Raw genomic sequence first — 24,588 nt, 5'->3', positions numbered from 1 at the left:
TATATATATATATATATATATATATATATATATATATATGCATACATACATACATACATACATACATACATACATACATATACAGGGCAATAGTGAACATCAAAGATAACAGCATCATAATGTCTCCAATTTAGGCAGCATCAACTCACTCAGACAAATTTAACGCAGTTTCAAATCAGATATTGCATTTATGCCTATATATCTGGTATGTGTAGTGTGAGTGAGGGAGATGGTGCACAAGTATATTGTGCTTTCCAGGACAAGTGAGAACCACTTAAGTGAGTATCAAGAATAAATCCTAGTAGGAGAGGCTGGTGAGTAACAGGGATTCCTGAGCCGCTTTACAGGAGAAGAGTGATCAATCTCTGAAGTGGAGGGCAGTGTCAGCCAAGAATTTCTTCTTTTATAACTACGGACATGGGAACATCCAGAAACAGAAAAGAAAAAACTCAAATTTTACACCAGGAAACTGGGTGAGAAAATACAAGATGTGGATTGAACAAAATCTGCTAAAGATAAGTAGCTGAGGCTGTGAGCAGCTTGGGATGAGCTGGCTTTCTCAGAGCATGGAAACTTTTGTTACTTAAAAATTTGTGTGGGTGGTGGGTGTATGGCAGGAATAAACCCCGCGAACCTCAGTAAGGATAAGTATTGACCAGAAGAGGAAGACTTCTGTGTCTCTCCCAGTAACACTTTTATTTCCTTCCCTACAAAATGTTCTTACAATGATTGTTAACCATTTCTTCCCTTTCTTCATTCAGAGCAACGCATGGAAAAGAAACCGCTGTTTATAGTTTTATTGGCATACTGGATTTGGTCTTCAACGGGGCACAGTGAAAGGAAAATAAAGGACCTTAACGTGTTTTGTTTGGGGTGTGGGGGAGGCCGACAACGTAATAATTCCGTTTCGTGTTAATTAAATCTTTGAGGTAAGGAATTAAATGTAGCCATAGGTCTATCTCAGACCAATTTGCATTGGTGGCCCCATATGCAATCATGACAGTACAGTAAAACGTAATCTGTGCAAAAATGTATAGGGGCATTTACATCATATGCATATTTTTTCTTTGTGAACCACTTAAATTTGCTTAAACTCGCTGAGCTGTGTGTGTGTGTGTGTGTGTGTGTGTGTGTTTGTGAATACATTAGGTTAACATGCTTTTGTGTGCGCGTGTATGGTACATGTATACGTGTGTTTGTATGTAATATATATTTATAGTTTAACTGTATATGGATACATGTGTTTGCCACATATTGAATATTATTCATATTAAATAGTGCACCAGAATTGGCATCTTATTCATATTTTAATCTACCATTTTATAATGTGGATCAGGTTGCGCTAAAACCGGTACAGCTGGAAGATTTCGTGAAAACGCTGCAGGAATCTTCCATCTGTTTTCTTTCTTCTTCAACGAATCGCCATTTTCCGAGCAGAGAAAATGGCGTCCATTTTATTGCACACCCTGCACAGAAGCATTGTTTGGTACTATCATAGGTTCTACATGTATTCCGAGACAATCTGTGAATTCGAACGCACTGTAAGAAGCAAACCCCAGAGAGATGCAATTTAACGACTGTGTATCTGTACTGCTTAAGGACTGCAACTGATATATATATATATATATATATATATATATATATATATATATATATATATATATATATATATATATATATATATATAGTGTTAGCAGGCACAGATGGGAAGAATTACATGTCATAGGGGGGGGGGGCTGTGTAAAGATACAGATATTGCTGTTTAGGACAAGCATGATACTTTGTTAATACATTAATTAAATAATGTATATGCTGTAAACGGTTGTCTCAGAGTATGTTATTTCTACTGTTCCTATATTGGATCTGTTTGTACATTGGGTGAAACAACAATAAATTAAATTGTAAGTGAGTAGAATGAAGCATCCATCTCTTTTTAAACCCTGCGACTCCCCCTCTACATCCCTACACCCCTCCTCATACATTTAACCCCCTCCCCTCTTCAGCTGTCCTGCATGTCTCTTCATCAGTTTGTATTGTTATTCTGTATCTATCTATCTATCTATCTATCTATTTATCTATCTATCTATCTATATATCTATCTATCTATCAGTTATTTTGCATCTTTATACTAACTGAGGAATATATAAGCACTGAGGAAAAGGTTTCCTCCTATAGTGGACGTAAGACAAGGTCCTGTCTTTCCTCTTTTACCTGTGCTGAAGACAAAAAAAGTGCCCAACCCCATAGTGATTCTATACAAGCAGCTTAATAATTAAGAGCAAATATTGACATTCCAGGGTACATATATGGAGTTAAAGCAGGCCGGCTGATGAGTGATCCAACTCTGTTGCATAGCTGAATTGTGTGTTTCACTTACTAATACAAAAGTCATATTTTATAACACAAAGTTTATTCCAGGAATTTTTTTTTTTCAACAGACATTTTTTTATTTTTTTCAAAGAAAAATGATCTACAAGGAACAAAGAGTTCTCCAGAGGGCGTTGTGCAGCCTCCCTATTCATGGCTAGACAATAACAGTTGGATGGGTCTTCCCATGCCTCCAATAGGACTAGTTACATTATCCATTAGTACAAGAAAACAAACTAACATCTCTCTAAAATACTAATTAAATAGGTATTATTTTACAGTGACAGGTAAACACAACCTTTAGAACAAGAAAATACCAAAAAAGTACAATTTCCTTCTTAAATCTCATAAATACGGTAATATGCTGGATAAATAATAATAAAAAAAATGAGAAAAATAAAGGTTTCAACGGCTTCCATAAGCAGCATTAATAAATATGTCTACGCATGATCACACAAGCCTGGCAATCTCCAGGATTGAGTGAGCTGGGCCCTTAGGCTGCTCTCACTCTTGTAAACTCGAAGTGCAAGCGAGATGTCCGCTCAGATAGCTTAGCAAACGCTGGTCAGAATTCACTGTGCTTAGATTGGTGAGCAGACATCTTCTAGTATAGTACATTTTATACTATATACCCTGTATTCACGTTAAGACGAGAAAGTAAATATTATTCAAGAGCCTCCAACTGAGGTCTAGAACTGAGAATTGGGATGGGGGGAGGGGGCATTTGCTTCCATAGAGAGGTGACACCAAAGGCAATTACCTAACTTGTACCACACTGCTTTGATCTTAGGATCTAGACTCCTACCGCTACATTGCAACGTTTCTCATATGTTACTTATAATTACAAAATACTTTCGTTTTCAAATCATATAGAAATCAGTTGTGAGCACTTATTAGCATTCATAGTGTTAAGAAACCAAGATAGTAATAAGAGACTGGAACCTCAATACACATCTAACCACCTTGGAGAATAGTACCAATTTTGAATAGTAGGATCGTGATTTTACAATGGATTGAGTAATAATTGCAAACCAGTTGGACACATATTATGTAATCTAACATAGGAACAGTCCATTGTCTAATTTAGGCAAAACACAGCCTTTAGGAGCACTTGTGTTGATATGAAAATGGGTTTAAATTACAGTGCAAGAAGATTCCTGTAATATCTTAAGAATGTAAAAAGAAATATGTAAAAAATACAATAATAATAATAGAGCATCACACATTACTTATTGTTCCCGAGGCGGTGACTTGGCTCAGCGCCCCCTGCAGTCTGCCAAGTGTTTTGTCCTTAATTATTATTATTATTATTCGGTTAGTCACAAATGGGTCAATTTAGGGGCTTCCTGGATCCTTCCCTGATGATGCGAGGAGAGCTCTGTGTAGGTTGGGTGGGGTTCACAAGGTGCATGATGCTGGCTTGTTGGCATGGAAGGGGCGCCACTGTAGTCCATGTTGTTGGGCTGGTGTGCAAGGTGGTTAAGACCATACAGAGAAGGGCCTTGTGCTGGCACGGAATCCACATAGTTCCCCCCAACATACACTGGACTCCCTTGCATACTGGGAGAGACGTAGCTGCCCCCATTCCCTTGTAAACCATGGTGGTCATACTCAGGAACAGTGTTTCCATACTTCTGTTGGGAAGGACAACCTTTTGGAGGGGTCTGGTAGTAGGCATTTTGGTGGGATTTATTATTAAAGGGAGGTGATGATGATGCCTCATAATTAGCAGTCATTGAATGCATGGATCCTAGGAAGCCTGCAGAAGACTGCATGCTCAGGGGCGGAGTGCTGGTCGGGGAAGGTCCTCCAGAGGATGACGACATCCCTTTTACCTTTTGATCTTTCTTATACTTCATCCTTCGGTTCTGGAACCAGATCTTAATTTGCCTCTCACTGAGATTGAGCAGGTTTGCCATTTCCACCCTCCTGGGCCTGCACAGGTATCGGTTGAAGTGAAACTCCTTCTCCAGCTCCACAAGCTGTGCACTGGTGTAGGCCGTGCGTGCTCTCTTGGATGCAGAGGAACCCGGGGGGCTCCTGTCACCGCTGCAGCTCTCTGCCGCTTCAAATGAAATAAAAGATAATTACTACACTCTGAAATTGAAAGCATTATTTCATAATAAATTCTCTAACATACGCCCAGACCCGGTCTTCCGGCATTAGTCTGCACTTCATAAGCCTGGCATTTATTAAGAGCTCTGCTCCCCAAAGCTGCCCTGGTTTATGGAGATTTGATCAACCAGTGTAGACAGTTGCTTTATGACCTTTATGTATCATTTCATTATTATTTCTTCACTGATAACACCACAGTAAAAACAGCCTCAGGTAGAGAACACCATCTACCATGTACTATATGTATAAGCATACTAAAACATTATACACCTTTGCACTGTTATGTCAGAACATTTTTACTATTTACTAACAAGGAGCAAATGTGGTTGCTAAAGGCTTATGCACCTCTTTGACAAAAAAATGAGACCCCCCCCCAGTGTTGCATTACAAACACATACTCCATATAAGGGAGGGGGCAGCCTTTGATTCACTACTGGTCAACTGAAGAATATGAGAGGTTACCAGCATTAACAATAACTGTGATATGGCGGCTCTAGTACCTGTGGCAGGGGGGCTGGATTTCTGTTTCGAGTTTTGCCTGGACTCTTTCATCCACGGGAAGATTTGCTTGCCAGTTGGATTGGATGTGGCCTGTGTTTTTAAAGAAGAGGTTTTGTTGGCTCCAGACTGGGCGCTGCTGCTGTTGTTATTGGGAGCAGCAGTGGGGTGCTGTGGGGGGGAGAGGGAGGAGGGCTGGTGATGATCAGAAGACAGGCTAGGACGCATACAGCTCCCGTTCAGGTTTTTAGGCTTGGCCAGTGGACCACTGTGTCCCAGAGATTGTAAGGAACATGAAGAGCGTTGGAATTCATTGTCCAGGTGGGATGAAGATGCAAAGGATTGCTGTGGCCCTTCATAACCCAGAGCGCCTGCCTGGTATGAGTAGCCTCCAAAGAGAGTGGGGTTGTCATAGTAGGATGCTTTCTGCATCTCCTGGATGCCCAAAACGAATCGTCACCTACTTGGAGGGTTTCCCCACCCTTACAGAATAACATTGGCACCCCACTATCACCTGGCACTGTTATCCTTTGTATTTTATTGAAGGATACCTAGGAGAGAAAAAAAACTTACTTTAACACATAATTAATTAAACACGCTTTATTAAACTCACAGTGTAACAATAAAATATTTTATAATATTCCTGTGCTAAATCTTTACCATACTGCAATATCGTTGAAGAATGGGATTTATTTAACTGTAGCCACTTTGAATAATTTAATAGGTGTTGGAATTATCGACAAATGAGTTCATAAACGCACTTCATAAAATACACAATTGTTAAGGCATGCATTCGGTGATAGTTGATTATCCTAAATTATTGACAACAATTAAAAAGTATAATTTATTTTGCCATGATTTATTTTTGGATATCCAACAGAACTCGTATTGCGCAATGTTGGCTATGACCAAAATATCAATTTAACAAAGCAATCTTTGTTCCTCCCTATATAATAAAATATAATAATAAGAAGAAATAAACACTACATAGGTTATCTTGGGTTATGCATTCGTATATCGTGAATAACAAACATTGAAAATTCGCCTTTTCAGTTTGCAAAATAAAAGTCTTTAAAACCAGAAAAACTCGCATTGATTCCTATGCCCGGAGCGTTCATTTATAGCACAAGAATCTAGAATAATAGCTGCTGTCCCGAGCCCGGTCCTATGATGTATGAGGGTCAACCCAACAGCCGGGAGACCTCAAACAGCTCCACAATTCCTTTTATTCCTCACCAGAAAAACCACAACTGAATTTTTCTTTGTGCAACTAACATTGTAGCGGCATTTATTTTGCAAATACGTCTCCTTATTTTTTTTCTGATATATTAAACAGCAAAAAAATTATCGCAATTTAGTTCTGCAACAAACACACCTGCAGCGCAATTTCCACCCTTTCTAACCTCAAATATCGGTAAATAAAGAACGGAAATAAATAATCGTACACAATCAAACTAATAGATGCATGTCAAATATTTGTTCTACACAAACTGTAAGCATACATAAAGGACATGCATAAATATAAAACATATATATTGATCTTTCTATCTATACACAAATACATACATACATACATACATACATACATACATACATACAAAAATATCAACCCTGTTCTCTGAATAAAAAAAAAAAAAAGAAACCATTTATTGAGTGTGGGAACGATGTTACGTCATATGAGGCCTTGTTATTGTACAGTACTATTTTGTCCACCTGGGTTGTATCCTCTAGGATAATAAAATGTTTTTAATCATATAATAATTGCAGATAGAAGGAGAGAGAAAGTAGGCAGCTTGTGTACCTCATCTCTCCACACGTCACAAATGTCGCTCATTTATCTTTGTCGGAATCCTAATGATTTACTCCAAGGAATTGTTAAAGAAAAAACTCTCCACCTGAATAATAAATGTTACATGATATGGAGTGCCAATTAGTTGCTACTGCTCCCATTTTCTCAGTTACTATTTTAGAACCTATTTGAATGTATTTATTGTTATGCATATAATATGTTAATTATATTAGCTTAACTGTAGCTTACATCAAATATCTACCATTACATTTTGCAACATTTATAGCCAATAAATAAATATACATACATACATACATACACACATACATACATACACACATACATACATACATACATACATACATACATACATACAAATAGTGAGACATTCATCTATCTAGTTATCTATCTATTTATGTATCTATCTATATAAAAACTAAGCGATATATATATAAAAAGCAACATGAAATAAATATTTATCAATAAAATATAAGGTCGGGTTGCTTTAAAATGTGACTATCTACAAAGAAAAAACATCAATTGTAATAATAATTAAAAGGCAACAAATAAGGGGTATGTACATGAAGATCACCTAATAAGATGCAATGTAAGTGATGGTTTGATATTATTTGTGGCTGACAGAGCCTAAAGACAATAGCTGTGCTCTATGCGCACCTTTGCTATGGTTGGTTGCAAGCTACAAATAGAAATAAAACGATTATTTTTGCTGCCTGATTTCTTTTTGTTACATATATGTAATGCACGTAAATATATTGCAGTAAATGAGCATCTTAGAAATTGGGAAAGTGTGTGAGAGGAGAGGAGCTTAAAGCAGCTGTGAACTCTTCTTGAACCGAGATTGCAGTCATATGGTCATAAATCACTGGGACACAGACTCCGCCATTCACTGATAGACTATTTGGGTCCAGCTTACCTTAGCAGACTCCGAAGAGCGAACCACTAGCAGACATCATATATACAGACTTCCAGTACAATCAATAGACAGCGAGTCCTCTCTGGCAACCTGGCGAGAAGCATCAGGACCCGGGCAGGAGCCCAGAAGGGAAACAGACTCCTGTGGAAGGCAGAGCTGGAAGCAGATCCGTGCTAATCACACAGGCTTTCACTGGACAAGCTGAGCTTCAAGGCTGCCCTATACACCGCCCTGCTCTCCCTGCTAACAATGGCCTCAGATCCTCAGCGCTTTGCAGCAGCAGAAATCGCACAAATCCCAGCCAGCATCTCCGAATTTGCGAGCAAAAAAAGTCGATGAGATAATTAAACCAAAAATCCCCATTTGTTTTTTTTACACCACAAATCACCGGTTGTTATTGCTCTATACACAGCGTCACCACTGAGGGATTATGCTAATTGCAGACGTGGACAGAGGCCTAGTCTTGGAGGTGGCAAGAGCTTTCCCTTCTACTGCTCAATTAGGTGCCACTCTATGCTAATGGGCCACTTGAACTCACCTACACTGGGTGAGATTCCGTTTTTTTTTTTTTTTTGGTATTTAGGGCGTCTAGTAGTTTCCCAGCGATTTCTCGCAGATTAACCCCTTTGCCGCCTGTAGGGCCTGCCACAAATTTCCCTGCAATGCTTTGAAAAACCATATGGCAACGCAGAGGTTAATTTACAGTGCCCCCTCCCGACGATCTTTTATAAACCTAAATAATGCACAATATCATGAACATAAACATAAGGTGTCATATATCAGCTAACAACTGACTTGTCACTTATCCGAACTAGACATGCTGTGTTTGATCAATAATGATTTGGAAAGATATTTACAAGTTATTTGGGATAGACGTAAAGGTGGTTAGATAATTAATAGTTAACATTTCACTTCTGATGCATGTAACAAGTTCAACTATACTGTGATTTGCCAATTTTTGGTATCCTTAAATTCCTTGTTACATAGCCCTAGTAGACGTATGAGTGCTACAATGCTGTGATTTGTCAGTCAGGCTTGTACAGCGCTCTCTGCAGTCTGACCTTATCACTAGCGCGTCACTGAAGATCTCAAGCAAGAAGAGTGTTAAAGCCACTGATTGTAAATAGGCGAATAGATGACATGGGAGGTGTGGGCACCACCACCTGGCACATCCCAGCAGGATCCTCGGGTATATAACTTGAAAGCACTAGCTCCAAGCAATTTGCTTTGGAACACACATTAAAGTAGTTTATTACAGGCCCATATTTGATTTATTTACTGTGTGTTTTGGTTAACGCAGCCAAATGTTCACCTTCCACGCTCTAACGCTGGAGGTGTAAAGTAAACAGAGGCTGTGATCTCTGTCAGATAATCCGATTTATACTGTACTCATGTATGTATGTATGTATGTATGTATGTATGTATGTCTACTCTATTGACTGAATGTAAATATATTTAAACAAAATATTCTGTGTTTAATAATATCCATTTTTTTGCGTGCAGGTGACTTAATTTAGTACCTCAGTTATTGTGATTTAACCATCTGTGCTAAAGCCTGGACATCACTTAAACCTGCACTGTAAAGGCCCATACACACTAGACAACTAGGTACTTATATGTTAGTTGGGTGCCCACTATAGTTAGTACGCTCATACCCCCACTATCCATGTCGGCATGGAGTTGATTTTATATAGTGTGGCGAGCGGACGCGCAAAACTAAGAAAACAGCTTAGTGGGCGCCCAACTAACATATAAGTACCGAAAATTATTTTCCAATCTGGCTGGTTGGAATGAAAATCTGGACATTTTGGGGAGCAAATGACAATTGACTGTTTATTTATTTACAGTTTCTTATATAGCGCAGCAGATTCTGTTGCGCTTTACATTAGCAAACAGTGATAAAACAAACTGCGTAACAACAGACAGACTTGGGGGACTATTTGGTCCTAAACATGGAAAACAGACACATATTGGTCATACACACTAGAACAGGCATGTCCAACCTGCGGCCCTCCACATCCCAACATGCCTTGCCATAATTTTGCTATTAGGGAATGCTAAAACTATGGCAAGGCATGCTGGGATGTGTAGTTTCGCAACAACTGGAGGGCCGCAGGTTGGACATGCCTGCACTAAAAGATATGAAAGACAACAATTTCACTTGAGCTGTTCATGAAAGATATTGTGCATCCACACTGAACGATGGGTGCATGAGCAATAGTGGCAGATTTATTATTTATTTATTAACAGTTTCTCATATAGCGCACACATATTACGCAGCGCTTTACAGAGAATATTTGAACATTCACATCAGTCCCTGCCACAGTGGAGCTTACAATCTATATTCCCTACCACATGTACACGCACACATAGACATTCTAGGGTTAATTTTGTTAAAAGCCAATTAACCTATCTGTATATTTTTGGATTGTGGGAAGAAACCAGAGTACCCGGAGTAAACCCACGCAAGCACGGGGAGAATATACAAACTCCACACAGTTAGAGCCATGGTGGGGATTGAACCCATGAGCTCAGCGCTGTGAGGCAATAATGCTAACCATTACACCATCCGTACTGCCCAATTTACCTGCATGTCCGGAAGATGTCAATATCTTTAACAATGAGCCTGGAGGCGCATTGTTAAAGATATTAGGCATGCACACTAGAAGATATTGCCATCAATATCTTTCAGAAGCCCCTTTCTGAAACAGATTGATGCCAATATCTTCTAGTGTGCATGGTCCTTTATGCAGATGACTGATTTTGTTCCCATAAATATCCAGATTATCATTCCAACTAGCCAGATTGGGAAGATAATGTTCTAGTGTGTATGGGCCTTTAGAGGGATATTTACTAAGATGTGAGTTTTATTTTGCGCGGGATGTTGCTATGGGCAACCAATCAGATACTATCTATTATCTTCTAGAAGGTGCAAAATAAATAATTAGACTTTGATTGGTAGCCCATAGCAACATCCCATGTGAAATAGAACTCCCATTTTAGTAATTTTGGCCTTTGGCCTTACAATTATTGTATACAATGTTGTATACAATATCGCATCTCATAGCATATCGGTTTTGCGATGAGATCAGATCAGATGAGATCTAGTACAAAAAGTATGTGCTGCACATACTTTTTGTACTAGATCTCATCTCATCTCATCTGATCTCATCGCAAAACCGATATGCTATGAGATGCGATATTGTATACAATATTGTATACAATAATTGTAATGTGTATGGGCACCTTTATACAGAGGTAGGATCGGAATCGTATCCAATTCGGATCCAACCAATCGATTTTAACCCAATCTGCATCCAATCGGTCTGAATTGAATCCAGATTGATGGCATTGTGCCCAAATCGTTTTGATGTGTGCCTCAGTGGCGTAACTATAGCTCTGCATCCCCCGCGGTGGCGGGGAGGCGCAGAGAAAGTGTGGGCGCCGGGGGGTCTGCGGGGCTATAGTTACCCGCTGCTGTCTAACGGTATATGGCCTGCTGCATCTGAAGTTATGGTCATGTCTCTCCCTACGCCGGCTCCTGCTGCTATAATGAAAAGTGACACATAGAAAATGGCTGCCCCCATACTGCAGACAGTTTTTGAGAATGCTAGAGGAGGCGGCGGCCTCCTCTAGCATCTATACAAAACTGTCTGCAGTATGGGGGCAGCCATTTTCTAAGTGTCACTTTTCATTATAGCAGCAGGAGCCAGCGCTGGGAGAGACGTGACCGTAACCTCAGATGTGGCAGGCCAGTTGCGGGCATAATGAGGGGAGGGCGCCGAAAATTTTGCATTAAGTAGTTACGCCACTGGTGTGCCTTAAGGACTGAGGATGGGAATGCCTGCTCTATTGTGTTGTAAAGGTATATGGTATTGGGGTTATGTCTTTTCTTTGAAGTAAATCATTCACTGCACATTCACTACTATAGCTGTGTAAAACCAATAAATTATCCCTGCAGATTGCATTACCAAAACATGTACATTATTAAGACCCTCCTCTCCCATAAGTAATTAAATTAATCAGAAGTAATTTCATATTTCTGTAATATACATATAATAGCTTTCTGATACTCTGATTAGTATAGCCTAATACAATACACAAGACAGCGCATTGTGCTGTAATGTAGGGAAGTGCTGCACATACACACACACACACACACACACACACACACACACCTCTTGCCGACATATGCCTGTGGTGTCGACGTGTGGAGAGTTTGAGGAGTGTCCCATCTTATCACCCTCTCCCTTATCAGGTACATACACTCCATGAGTGTAATGTATAAGATATTTAGTGAATTAGACTATATAATGATTACAAAGGGGGTCTGGACAGAATTTGCCTAGAAAGCATCATTTACAACACTGAACAAGGCGTGCCCTGTTTCTGACGTGTCTTATCTGCATTAGGCTGGAGCACACTGATCCCCCACACTACTGCCTGTTCTTACATAGTCAATACCTAGCATTTGAATACACTTTCTAATTCACAGTTTCTACACATTGCTCCCTGAGTTTATCTCTATGCCCACTTATTGCATCAATATACCACAGACTAAATAGCATTAAAAAAAAAAATATTAAACTTACCTGTTTAGCAATCGTGTCCAATATATATTAAACAGCAACAGGAATGAACAGGAATTAATGTCTGTGGGAACAAAATAATAAATGATGTTACAAACTCATATAACACATGTCCAGACACCCAACAGTAACAACTACAATACTTTGTAACTAGCTATGCTATATTGCTGTAAATGGTTAGTTCTAACTGTATAACAATGAAATACACAATATCAAAGTGTAAATATTGACACATGGTCTGGTTGCTCTCGCTTCTCCTTTTAGCTAGTATTCAAAATATATGTGCACTCTTCATATGTAATTGTATAACAGATTAACTAAACTCATCTAACTGTCGAAAAACAACGTTACAGCCTACTTCCCATTTATAACACTACCCCGCATTGACCCAATACCTCCCACATGAGCCATTTGCTATATTTACATAGTAACGTTCTGACATCATAAATAGATGCATATTACAAATAGTGTGTTTTCAGCAACAGGTTAATTGGAAGCCTTGTAGAGTGGAGATTACACTTCATGCTCAAGAATTGCAGTAATCACACGGTGTATACCGAGGCACGTTCTGTTATAAACATCGTGATGTATATTCATTGTAGCAGACACATGTTTTCAGTTCTCTTGTGCTGAGTCCCAGGGATATATATCAAATCTCATATATATAATATCCTTTCAGCCTGTGAGTTACTGGTCTTTAAATATTATTAGCACACTTTCTTTTTTTTTACTGTGTGTAAAACGTTCACAAATCATTGTAACCTCGCAAAGCATCGGCCGATGGCTATATATCCTTTATTACACGTGGCCCTGGCATTAGGCCACAAAACACACATCACGGCCAGTTAATTATTCATTTCCCGCTAGATTAGATATAAAAATTATTACTTATGAAAAACGATCTGATTTCTGAGACAGGATAGTTTAGGATTATTACAGAGCTCTAACATAACTTCCGCGTTAAACAACAAGCGTTTATCTTATAGCAATACCACTTCAATTTCAGTGGAAACACTATTACTTGCAACTAGCATCTGCAAAAGCATCAAACAAATCTATGTAATACACACGTGAATGTCTGGTATTAGTATATCATTTTACCTGAAAAAGAACGTTAAAGCAAGATCTAACCCTACAGTTGCAAGTAGGGCCTCTCTCGGACTTCCAGAGGTCACCTCTCCTGCAGAGGACTCATTGCTGGTAGGTGGTGACCTTAGATTACTGGCAGATAGACACATGTATCAGATTCATGGCGCAGTTGGAAGAGGTAATCCAGAGATGGTCAGAGAAGCTAGATAGTGTTGCTTGCTCATGTGTCTCCTTGGCAGGTCGTCCAAAGGATTACGGTGCCAGAAGTTTTGTGGGTGTTCTCTTCACTTGGCTGCAGTTTTGCCGGATTGCTTTCATCTCCGAGGACAGGATAATATCTTAAGGTGGGTGAAACACCGAATGATCTGAATTGAGTCCAGGAATGTAAGGAGGACACGGGTGCAGATAAAATTCCAGCTTCTTGCAAGACCTGCTCTTCAAAGCGCTGCATCTGGTTGGAGCTGCAAGTTCTCTTCTCTTCCTTTAAAGTGATATTCTGACTCTGCACTTTGCTGGAGGGTCTATGTAAAGGTGGGCTGGCTTACACCCACGCTTCATATTTATCCAGCCAAAAACAATTGCTTGCTTTATCCCCCTACTTCCACGAGGGATCTACGATCGTTATGAAATATCATTTTTTTTTCTTGGAAAGTGGCCTAAATGCAGAAGGCATGTGCAAGGGCAAAGGCAACAAAGCTCATGTCACAGAATTCAAGTACTGTTTAAGAAAAGTTGAGCAGGAGCCTTTTAAGTGAGATGGCAACCCTGCCCCCTCTTTGTCAATACTTGTTGAGTAAAGTGGTGAAATTTTACGTTTGTCATAAACATCACGTTAACTACTATCAGGTTTTGGAGTCACTTATTATACTTGCATTATGTAGTTGTAACGATGCTTAAACACATCTTGTTTGTTTACTATCTCCTCTATTCCGGAAGTTAATTGTTAACCAGGACAGAAGTCATTTGACTGTTAATATTTAACTTACTATCAATGTCCTTATTGTAAGATGACTTCTTTGTAGGGTCTCTAAACGCAAGGTCATACCCCTGATTATTCCTATCTCATGGAAGCGACAAGTATTAACTATAAATTCGTCGCCTCCTATTATTTTTAGATCATTAAAGCCTCAACAGGCACAGGTTTAGTATTAACTCTCTTTACATTGGGTCGGTATATTATAAATGTACAGTAAATGGTGATTTTTTTTTTCAACATATACTCCTCCAGTAAACTCCCCCATCATACACACACACACACACACACACACACACACACACACACACACACACACACATACACACACACACACACACACACACATATGTATATATAAATAACGGTAAATTGGTTAAAATATGCCCCTGTAACATTGCTAGGGTTGTCCGCTCTATTCTACTAATTAGGCTGAGATAAACATTCATACAGGAAGCAACAAAAAGGTAATTTAAATTTCCACCGAAAAACGTCATTAATATCAATTTACTTCAATGAAAACTTTGTTTCTTCATCAACTTGAAGATTTATGATAAAATCAATTACATTAAGGTCACCAAGGACTTTGTGGTTTGTCTCAGATTACATTCCCGAACAGATGAACCGCTTGGTAAAGATATTCCTTTTAGCTGTAGGCTAGTGGGGAATAATTCCGAGACAGAGAAATCTAATAGAGGACAATTTTCTGAGAAAATATCAAGCTTTGGTTTCTTGCGATATATGAGAGAGAGAGAGTGAGAGAGGAAAGAGAGATAATGAATATATGTGTGTGTGTGTGTGTGTGTGTGTGTGTGTGTGTGTGTGTGTGTGTGTGTGTGTGTGTATATATATATATATATATATATATATATATATATATATATATTATGATATACATAGACACACAAACACAGGCACACATATGCATTTACACACACATTTTTATATATATATATATATATATATATATATATATATATATATATATATATATACAAGAAACCAAAATATATGTATATATAGAGTGTGTGAATATATGTATATATATAGATCTGCAAAACTATTGCTTATCTGATTATTTTCATTTTCAAAATATAGACAGGCTTTGCCTATTGTAATATAAATTTGACTAATAAATTATTGTCAACAAAACATAACCTGCATGCATGTGTATTTGTGAGTATGTGTGCGTACGTGTGTAATATATACACACAGACATAAACACACATATTAACTAATCGAACTGCTCCTGTTCTTGGAAGAATATTAAAAGAAATTAAACAAACAAAAAAAAAAAGCCGCTTGGACCTGCCCTTTTTCTACACTATAGCACTATGTTCTTCAATATCCGTTTGTCGTGCCTTTGTCAAACGCTCAGGAGGTGACACATTTAACGGAAATGGTGCTTGTAATTGGAAGCACAGGATAACTAAATGTAAAAACCATATGGCTGCCTCTGACATGCTTGGTGCACATTTGTGCATATATAAAAAACAGTCGTACATACACATATTATCCTATTTCCTACATTTTTTTCTTCTAACTTTTTTTCTATTTTTTCCTGTAAGTTTGTATACTTTCCTTCTCTGCCTATTTCTCTATCGTCAAAGCACTCTCATACACTCTCAGTTCTCTTTTGAACACTCCACCCATTCTCCCTCCTTGTTTTCCATATATTTATATGCATCTACTGTGTGTGTGTGTATGTATGTATGTATATATATATATATATATATATATATATATATATATATATATATTTCCGATTTTGTCTTAAATTCATTAAAATAGTATATAACCGTAAATACAATTATTTTACTTACCTAATCTTAGATAGATAGATAGATAGATAGATAGATAGATAGATAGATAGATGGATATATAATATCTTAAATACAAACGTGTATCTGTTTATTGCTGTGCTGCATAAATTAATGAGAAATTATATAAATGAGACTAAAATGCTTGCAATTACGTATACAAGAATGGGGGAACACATTTCACATTCATGTTGCTGTTGGTGTATTATGTGGACAGTCTATAACAACAGTTCCCAGAACTGTAAATGATTAACTAAAGAAAAGCATCTATTGTGTTCTATCCTATGTGTGTCCCACAGTGGGCTATCTAAACTAAATCTAGTACAACTTTGATTCTACATCATGAAACTGCCAAAAACGCAGCTCTCACAATTTCATATGTACCATTGATATTATGATTAAAGATTAATAACGCCTGGTTATTTTACCTGCACGATGTTCAGTTTAGAGCCAACACGTATGTTGTAGAAATATGATCAATCGAATTAAATTAAATTATATATATATATATATATATATATATATATATATATATATATATAGTGTGTGTGTGTGTGAACATATAATGCATTGTACGTGTTGTTACATTTTTTTCCCCACAGCTATGTGCCAATATATAATTTGGTGTGTAAAGGAAATAACATATACATGTATACAGCAGTGGTGGAGTTATCATTTTCCCCACATATCTGGAAACTGAATTAGGGAATAGGAGTGTGCTGCAGCATGGATTAAACCCTTACAATATATTTAGAGGGCTAGAATAACACTCGCACTGATGGTTATAGCTATGGATTTAAGGTGACTTAATGAAGTTGCAATACATGAAATAAATGAATGCACACCTCAAACTCTCAACTGCCTACAGTTACGTACGAAACATTTAATGGTTTTCTAATTGAATTACAATCTGCTTTAAAATCCATCAAGAAGTGTGTGTGTGTGTGTGTGTGTGTGTGTGTGTGTGTGTGTGTGTGTGTGTATATATATATATATATCCGAATTGGGAGTGAATACATACTATGCTTTGATAGTACTGTTTACACTTGCTAGGAATCCAATCTCCTGCTGATCTATAGTCATGTTTTGAACCTGTATCTGACTGTTCTGGGCATGTGTGCTCTGCAGGTATGTCCCATATATACAAGTCTGCTTCTTTGTTGTGATTAATGAAATGACGATTGGATGTATATAGAGCAGATCTCTGACCAGGTACTGACAGACATAAGGCAGAGGTTGTGTTACTTTCTGGAGGTACCTGGGACCCCCTATGTATCCACTAGACCATTCTCTACAGATGCGTGATTGCAGTGTGTTGTGTCTGTGAAATGACTGAAAGTGTAAACTGTAATAGAGTACACAACAATAGCTCCACCCTTGCATACTACCAGTGCTGAAATGTGAGACCCCAGGCTGGTAACGTCCCTATTAGCTGCAGCGTTATGGCAAATGAGCCTGGATAGGGTTGGGAGGAAAGCTCTGAAATCTCCCTCCACATTTGAGATTCTCATCAGAGGCTGATCCTGAGAAATGATTCAGTGTGGACAGCATCATAAACAACACAACTCTCCCACAAACACACAATGGCATCAGCAGCATCGTGCTGACACCCCTATTGTCATAAATCAAGGCGATTGTAAGGGAATAATCCTAAAAATACTGTCTGATCGGCTCTGTGGGTATAAACACACATAGCTCTCAGTGAGGACGAATGGGAGGAAATGAAGATCGCTATTTGTCACCATTTACGACAATAACATTAATAAGACACAATAAATTTACATGGACATAGACAGAGGGAATCCCCGCTACTTACAATAATCCAGCCCACGGTGTGGCTCTGATCCCACTTGTTTTATGCCAGCCTCTTTCTCTCTCTCTCCCTGCTCTCTTTCTCTGGATCTGCTATAGGCTGTTCTTTAAGGACAGTTGAATTTCACGTCAGACACAAGGAGACCATGTCTGCGATTTTCCTGACGAATACATATCTATCCAGCAACCTCTGCATTAATTATTTAATGAATCACGTGACAGGGAAGGGGAGGAGGGGGTCTCACTTCCATACACAGTGGACCACTGTGACCTTCCACAAAAATATCAGGGTCCTCTGTAAAAGGGGCTGCTGGAATACCATGTAACACACACATACCTGGTCGTGTGACCTTTGTATAGTGCATACATTAAACGATATGTATTTAATCACAATACAGTATTCTGCTAAACAATAAATCCACACCAGTGTACTTCTCACACTCCATACGCAAACGTGTGTATGTGTGTGTGTGTATATATATATATATATATATATATATATATATATATATATATATATATATATATATATATATATATATGTAACGCACACACACACACTATGTAATTTTTCGATGCTATATTGAAAGAATACTCCAGTAGATGTTACACAATATATGTGCCTAGGCAATCATTTGTTGTGTGTGTAAGAGGAATGTACAGGTCGTATAAGTGAACTGTAATATGTACTTAAAATAATTGCTTCATGAAAGATTTATTTAAAATAACAGAATAACAGTATTACTGATGAAAATAGTGGGATACAACAACCCCCCCCCCCCCACACACACACACACAAACCCACATCTTTAAACTGCACATTGTCAAGGCAAAAATACAGACGTTTTGGTTAGGGCTTCAAAGCATTTTTTTCCCGACAGATAAAAGGTAAGATTATCTAATGAGCATAGGAGATTGATTTAGGAATTTAAACAAGCTGGTTTTATTGGGCATCATAAATCTGTCATTGAGGTAGAAGACTGGGAGAAATCTGTGAGCCTCAGCCTGGCTGTAAGACAATAGTGAATCTCTCTCTCTGCTATTCGTTTTGTCTATCTCTTCTTCACACACCCAATTCTGTCTCTGACTTTCTCAGGGCTCAATATTGCTCACCCAATACACATGCATAACATTCTTTGGTTTGTAAAAAGTAACCCACCTCAACTCACAATAAATACTGCATCTCCCATTCCTGAGAGGAAGAATTCATATAGTACAATAAATAAACTCAAACACTTTCTAGAATAGTAATATATCAGTAACTGTTCCTATTGTGTTCATATGTATAAGTCTGCATTCTATCTACCTATCTATCTATCTATCTATCTATCTATCTATCTATCTATCTATCTATCTGTCTATATGTCTATCTGTCTATCTATCTTGTAACCCTGTTAATCAGGACTCAATTGTGAAAACATCAAAACAGTATTTTAGATGCACTGTGTTTACCACAACATACATTTTACTTGTACAGAATCTGTTATGACGCATAGAAATAGATTACATGGATGTCATGTAAGAGGGCAGCATGGAATCACAATGTACACATACAGTACTGTGCACAAAATTAGATCGTCCCTCTAGAGATATTTCTAAAGTTTATATTCCAGTTGGGCGCTATGTAGATGTTAAAATACAGCTCTGTCCGGCCTCACAGAGGTCATAGGTTTTCCTGGGTCATTCTCTGCTTATTACACTAGCTTGCCCTGCAGATGAACCCGCAGTTCATTCCTTTCCACATTCCTCTCACTCTTATTACACACACAACACACACACACACACACACACACACACACACACACACACACACACACACACACACACACACACACACACACACACACACATATATACACACGCATATATATATATATATATATATATATAGCTGTGTGTATATATATATATATATATATACATTATATATATATATATATATATGTGTGTGTGTGTGTGTGTGTGTGTGTGTGTGTGTGTGTGTGTGTGTGTGTGCTTATTTATTTACTTAACTATCCACCCCAAAACAAGGCAACAGCAGCAAGCCTCTCCTTGGAGAGTCACAAATGGAAGCACAGTTGCTTTCTTATAAATATCCCATGATTTCTAATGAGTTATGTAGCGAGCTGCAATAACTATAGTGTAGAAAATAAAATAGCAATTACGATTGGCATCTTGTTTGTTGCAGCTAACAAGCCTCCACTCGCATGTGTTTGAACGAAAATGTAGGTGTAAATACTGATATATAAAATTGTATTATTTAGAGGAGGTTGCACTGTTTTAACTATTATTTTCGAACAATATAGATAGTATCTATCTATCTATCTATATATATATATATATATATATATATATATAATTTATATATATATATATATATATATATATACACAAACACACAAACACACACACACACACACACACACACACACACACAAACACACCACGAATGTACTGTCTATAGGCAAAACAAGTTGGGCAGTTTGTTGTTAGCAATAAACTTAAATCACCGTCAAATTAACTTCCAAGTGACTGTTGTTTTTTAAACACCACATATCAGTGACAGGAGGCCATAAAAAAATAAAATGTTCGTTTGTCAGGGCAGTGTTACCTTCAGCGATGCAGGAATCTGTTTGTGAGGCTTTACATTTCGAATCCATGTTTGTACAACTTTTCCAATTTGTAAAAGGGAAGAATAAAATGGCACACACAAGATGCACTTCTGATTTTTCTCAGGAGAATCCAGGAGACGCCTTCACCTTTTTTTCTCCCAACAGACGGTCCAGACAGATTTGCTATTGAATAACAAAGACACGGAATAAGTTGTTTTTTTCTTTTACTCGTGATTAATGATTTTTCTGTATAATTCTCACATTTTTCTTCGAATCTGACTACAAATAATGCTTGTGAACTTTGCATTCAACTGAAAGAGCTGTCCATAGTGCATTCTGTTCCTCAAAAAGACCGTCTTTTATTCCCTTTTTACCAAGACAAAATGAGGAATATATGGAGGAGCTGCTGCCATATAATAATATTTATTTCAGTTAAATAATAGTCATCATTCACCAAAATATTGGCATATTTTCTATATTTCCACTGCGTATTTCACAAAGGATAACTTCATGCAATTCATATATTTTTTACATAGTTTCAGTAAATTAAAATATCGTGTGTGGTGTATGTGTTTATAAATAAATATTTATATTTTATACACAAATACATACAGACACATACATACATGCATGCATACATACATACATACATACATACATACATACACACGTATGTATGTATGTTTGTATGTATGTATGTATGTATGTATGTATGTAAGTATGTAAGTATGGTGACTAAAATCTGTTGATTCACTGTTACAGCCATTATATCAATAACAACAATTTAAACTTTAAATTATAAAAAAGGTGTAAACAATAAAAAAAACAAAGAAAATTATATTTAGTCCAGAGCTGAAATTCGGTAAGAGGAAGAGAAAATGAAAATTAATACAAGGCCGCGTCTCACAAAAGAACCCATTTGTCTTCTTGATTATCTATTTGCTTGTCAGAGTTTGAGCTATTGCAGTGGCCAAGCTCCTTTGTAATATAAAAACACACAGAAAAACCTGGAAACACCGAGAAACATCTGTGCAGAAAAAAAAAATCTCATTAATACGTTAAATGCAGAAGCTGGTTTTTAGAGTGAGAGACCTCTTTTATTAACGATTGAAGGGTGTCTCAAGTTTAAAATAAACCTTCAGCTTCACTTAAGTGCTATTTGCAAACGAGTAGTGCGAGTCAGTATGTAATGGTGTACATTACATTACATTACATTACATTGAGTACTGTATGAACAAAGTAAACTGTAAAAAGGCAGCTAAAAAGTGCTTACAGTACCGATAAGCTTTCCTGCAAGCATCAGTTACCCAGAGGTGGACAAGTTGCCATTAGAGCACAGTATAACACACAAACACACATTTACATGAGGGAAAAAATATTTATTTTTATTCTATTTACAATAAGCAAGAGCAATATCCACGACAAAGTCAGTGTTGAGAAACAATCACTGATGTTTCCTGTCCTTTGTTTGCCTCAGTACCTTAATATGAATCTCTGCGTATAAATACATGTAGGATTGATTGAAATATCAGCTGGAGTTTATAAAGATCTCACCCCCAGGTCACCATTGATGATGCTGCAAACTTCTACATATGAAAGAGTGAATATACTTTAAAAAAAGCTAGGTGTTTACAATTGCCTACTGAGTGCTATGTATAAGGATGGAAAGCACCAGCTATTGAACAACAATAATATTAAAACAAATGTGACTGTCCCCTCCAGTCCTGGCAATGTACATGTAACTGGTATTGTGTATGGATGTCAGAACCGACACTGAAGGTCCTGCTGTATCACAAAGGCAGGGAATATACAGTTCTGCCAGAAGAAGGAGACTCATTTATTAAAGTGAACGTCGGTTCTGTCAAGCGAGGTTCATCCTTTGTACCGCAGTGTAAACATGACAAATGGGCCAGGGTTTGGCGTGATTAAAGATGAAACATAGATCTATCTTCTCCAGATCTGAAATCTATCTACAGACTTCTCCTGAATGAGGCAAGGAACAAAGTCAAGTCTGCTTCCCCTTGGCACAGGCTTCCTTTAAATAAATAACGAAAATGTCTAGTTTCATATAAGATATCTAAAATAAAAAATAATCGGTAGAGGTTTTTTAAGGGCCTGTTGGGGAGCTGTTGCCCTGAATCTGGGAACCCCCAGTCACTTGGATGCTTGAAGTGTTGTTAGACCTTATTTTGCTATTTGGAAGTTTATGATCTTTTTTCCACTTCATTCTCCTATTTTGGAACCATATCTTGATCTGACGTTCAGAAAGGTGCAATGTGTGCGCAATCTCTACTCTGCGTCTGCGGGTCAGATAGCGATTATAATGAAACTCCTTTTCCAGCTCCAGTACTTGCTGCCTGGTGTAGGCTGTGCGGGAACGCTTGGGTTCTCCCCCCGAATAAGTAGCACTGACTGTAAGAAAATCACAAACAAAACAGGCTCTGTTATTGGAGGGTGTAGACAGTTAATAATCAAACATGCCAAAATCAGTGTTGTAAAATAAAGTGTTTGACTACTCCCCCCCCCCCCCCCCCCCACACACACACACACAAAAAATGCACGTTTGTCTTAAACCTCTTTATATATCCCTGGTTGTTATATGCGAGCTATGTAACTTTTTTTTTTTTTTTACAGCCCCAAGTTAAAGTGACGGGATGCAGTGAAAGTTTACCCAATCTGCTACTTAAACACAAATTAGAAAAAAACATAAAAACGTAATGTAGGAAGGCCCACAGTACATAAAAGGGATTTGGAGAAATTTGAGGAGGATGGTAAACTCTACTTCAAAGGCAGTTGGCCAAGTAAAGCAATAAAATTTTATGGAGGATGTAATTATACTGCCCTGCAAACAGGAGATCGTAAATTTAAAAGGACACACAATTTCCAAGTGTTGGGTTAGTTGAGATCTCAGACAACTGGTACACTTACCAGTAGAAATGTGCACCTTCTTCATCCAGGGGTACACCACTGGGTCCTGAGAGGAGGGTTCTGTAGGTTTATGGTCTAAGGACATTCGGCTGCAGGACGGAGGTGACCCGGGGACGGTGGTTTGACACTGATGCTTGTCTTCAGGAAGCAGTGCTGCTTGGGGATGAGCCCGGGGAGATAGCGTGGAAGACTGGCGTCCGGAGCCCGGGCAGGAGTAGTGCTGACTGGTGCAGGCAGTTCGGGGGGAGGTCGCCCCATGCTGGAAGCTGTTTTCCCTCTTCTGGTTGCAGAAATACGCTGGAGAATGGCTAGGAAGGTAATCATTGTGGGAGTATTCCTCGCACGGTGGAAATTTGGGGTCCACATAACTGGAGCTGATCAAAAACGAACTCATGGCCATTTATTTGTTTGAATTGCACCCAAAACCCATGTACAAATTATTCCTGTAGCCTTAGTCGTTTTCCTGTTTCGTTAAACCCTCCTACTTACTGTCAAGTGAACAAAGTTGGGTTAACATGTGACACCGGGAGCCAATAGAATTGATCCCAGCATCCTTAGATAAGTAAACGTGCTCCATAAAGCAAGACACGCCAGTCAGGTTATCTCTTCCTAGTAACTAATTGCGCACCCCACGAAATGTATTTTAGGGCCCCAAGAATATTATCTAAACGTGCAAACTAAACTCTAATGAGCCCACGCCCCCATAATTAGCTATTTCCAATAGAAAGTAGTACATATGCCCGTTATACATATTATGTACTGATATTTCATTTAAAACGAGCATAATAAATAAGTAAATGAAATAAATAATAATGTAAAAGATCTTGTGGCTGCAATTGACGCACTGCTTTGGCTTGTTCCTGCAGACGGTTTTGCAGAAAGAACTGGCAGAGACAAATGCCTCTTGCTGTGGATCGATAGAAAATTCATCAACTAATTCGGGATACTTGCTTTACTAAATTCCATTTAGGCACATTATTAAATTGCCTATTTCAAGAGTAAGCAATGGGAACACAGTTGCTACAAATAGAACGAATTTGTAGTACAACTAATAACTTCCTG

At 38.1% G+C, this 24,588-nt stretch overlaps 2 protein-coding genes and 1 long non-coding RNA gene across 6 annotated transcripts in view; 1 reads left to right on the top strand and 2 right to left on the bottom strand.

The window, feature by feature from the left end:
• LOC146008124 (uncharacterized) overlaps window positions 1-24,588 on the top strand; it is a 204,980-nt gene that overhangs the window by 163,456 nt on the left and 16,936 nt on the right. The window lies entirely within an intron of this gene.
• The window catches only part of HOXB3 (homeobox B3), a 41,556-nt gene continuing 19,359 nt past the window's right edge, over window positions 2,392-24,588 (bottom strand). The window contains exons 2-5 of one of the 4 annotated variants that reach the window (XM_083147056.1): window positions 20,598-20,781; window positions 12,296-12,356; window positions 4,983-5,531; window positions 2,392-4,432 (exon numbers count right to left, since the gene is read on the bottom strand). In XM_083147056.1, coding sequence (XP_083003182.1) covers window positions 3,687-4,432; window positions 4,983-5,412 — 1,176 coding nt within the window. In that variant the 5' untranslated portion in view covers window positions 5,413-5,531; window positions 12,296-12,356; window positions 20,598-20,781 and the 3' untranslated portion in view covers window positions 2,392-3,686. Of the gene's footprint in view, window positions 4,433-4,982; window positions 10,676-12,295; window positions 12,357-13,393; window positions 14,384-20,597; window positions 20,782-24,588 lie in introns of those variants that run through there. The other 3 variants (XM_083147057.1, XM_083147059.1, XM_083147058.1) reach the window with 3 other exon arrangements.
• HOXB4 (homeobox B4) lies at window positions 21,475-24,255 on the bottom strand. The gene is made up of 2 exons (XM_083147062.1): window positions 23,527-24,255; window positions 21,475-23,010 (listed from the first exon to the last, which is right to left on the bottom strand). Exons 1-2 carry the CDS (start codon window positions 23,924-23,926, stop codon window positions 22,706-22,708), a joined length of 705 nt encoding a protein of 234 aa, XP_083003188.1. The 5' UTR covers window positions 23,927-24,255; the 3' UTR covers window positions 21,475-22,705.

This window comes from Crinia signifera, chromosome 6 (genome assembly GCF_055691185.1).
Source record: "Crinia signifera chromosome 6, ASM5569118v1, whole genome shotgun sequence".
Classification (NCBI taxonomy): domain Eukaryota; kingdom Metazoa; phylum Chordata; class Amphibia; order Anura; family Myobatrachidae; genus Crinia; species Crinia signifera.
Note: the sequence above shows the minus strand (reverse complement) of the source record. Positions and strands in the feature narration are given on the sequence as shown.

What these genes read in the sequence shown, in the direction of transcription:
- HOXB4 (XM_083147062.1), bottom strand. Translation starts at nt 23,926, where the DNA reads ATGGCCATGAGTTCGTTTTTGATCAGCTCCAGTTATGTGGACCCCAAA. An exon ending in GAAGGTGCACATTTCTACTG is followed by an intron (nt 23,011 to 23,526) that starts GTAAGTGTACCA and finishes ATTTTCTTACAG; the next exon opens with TCAGTGCTACTTATTCGGGG.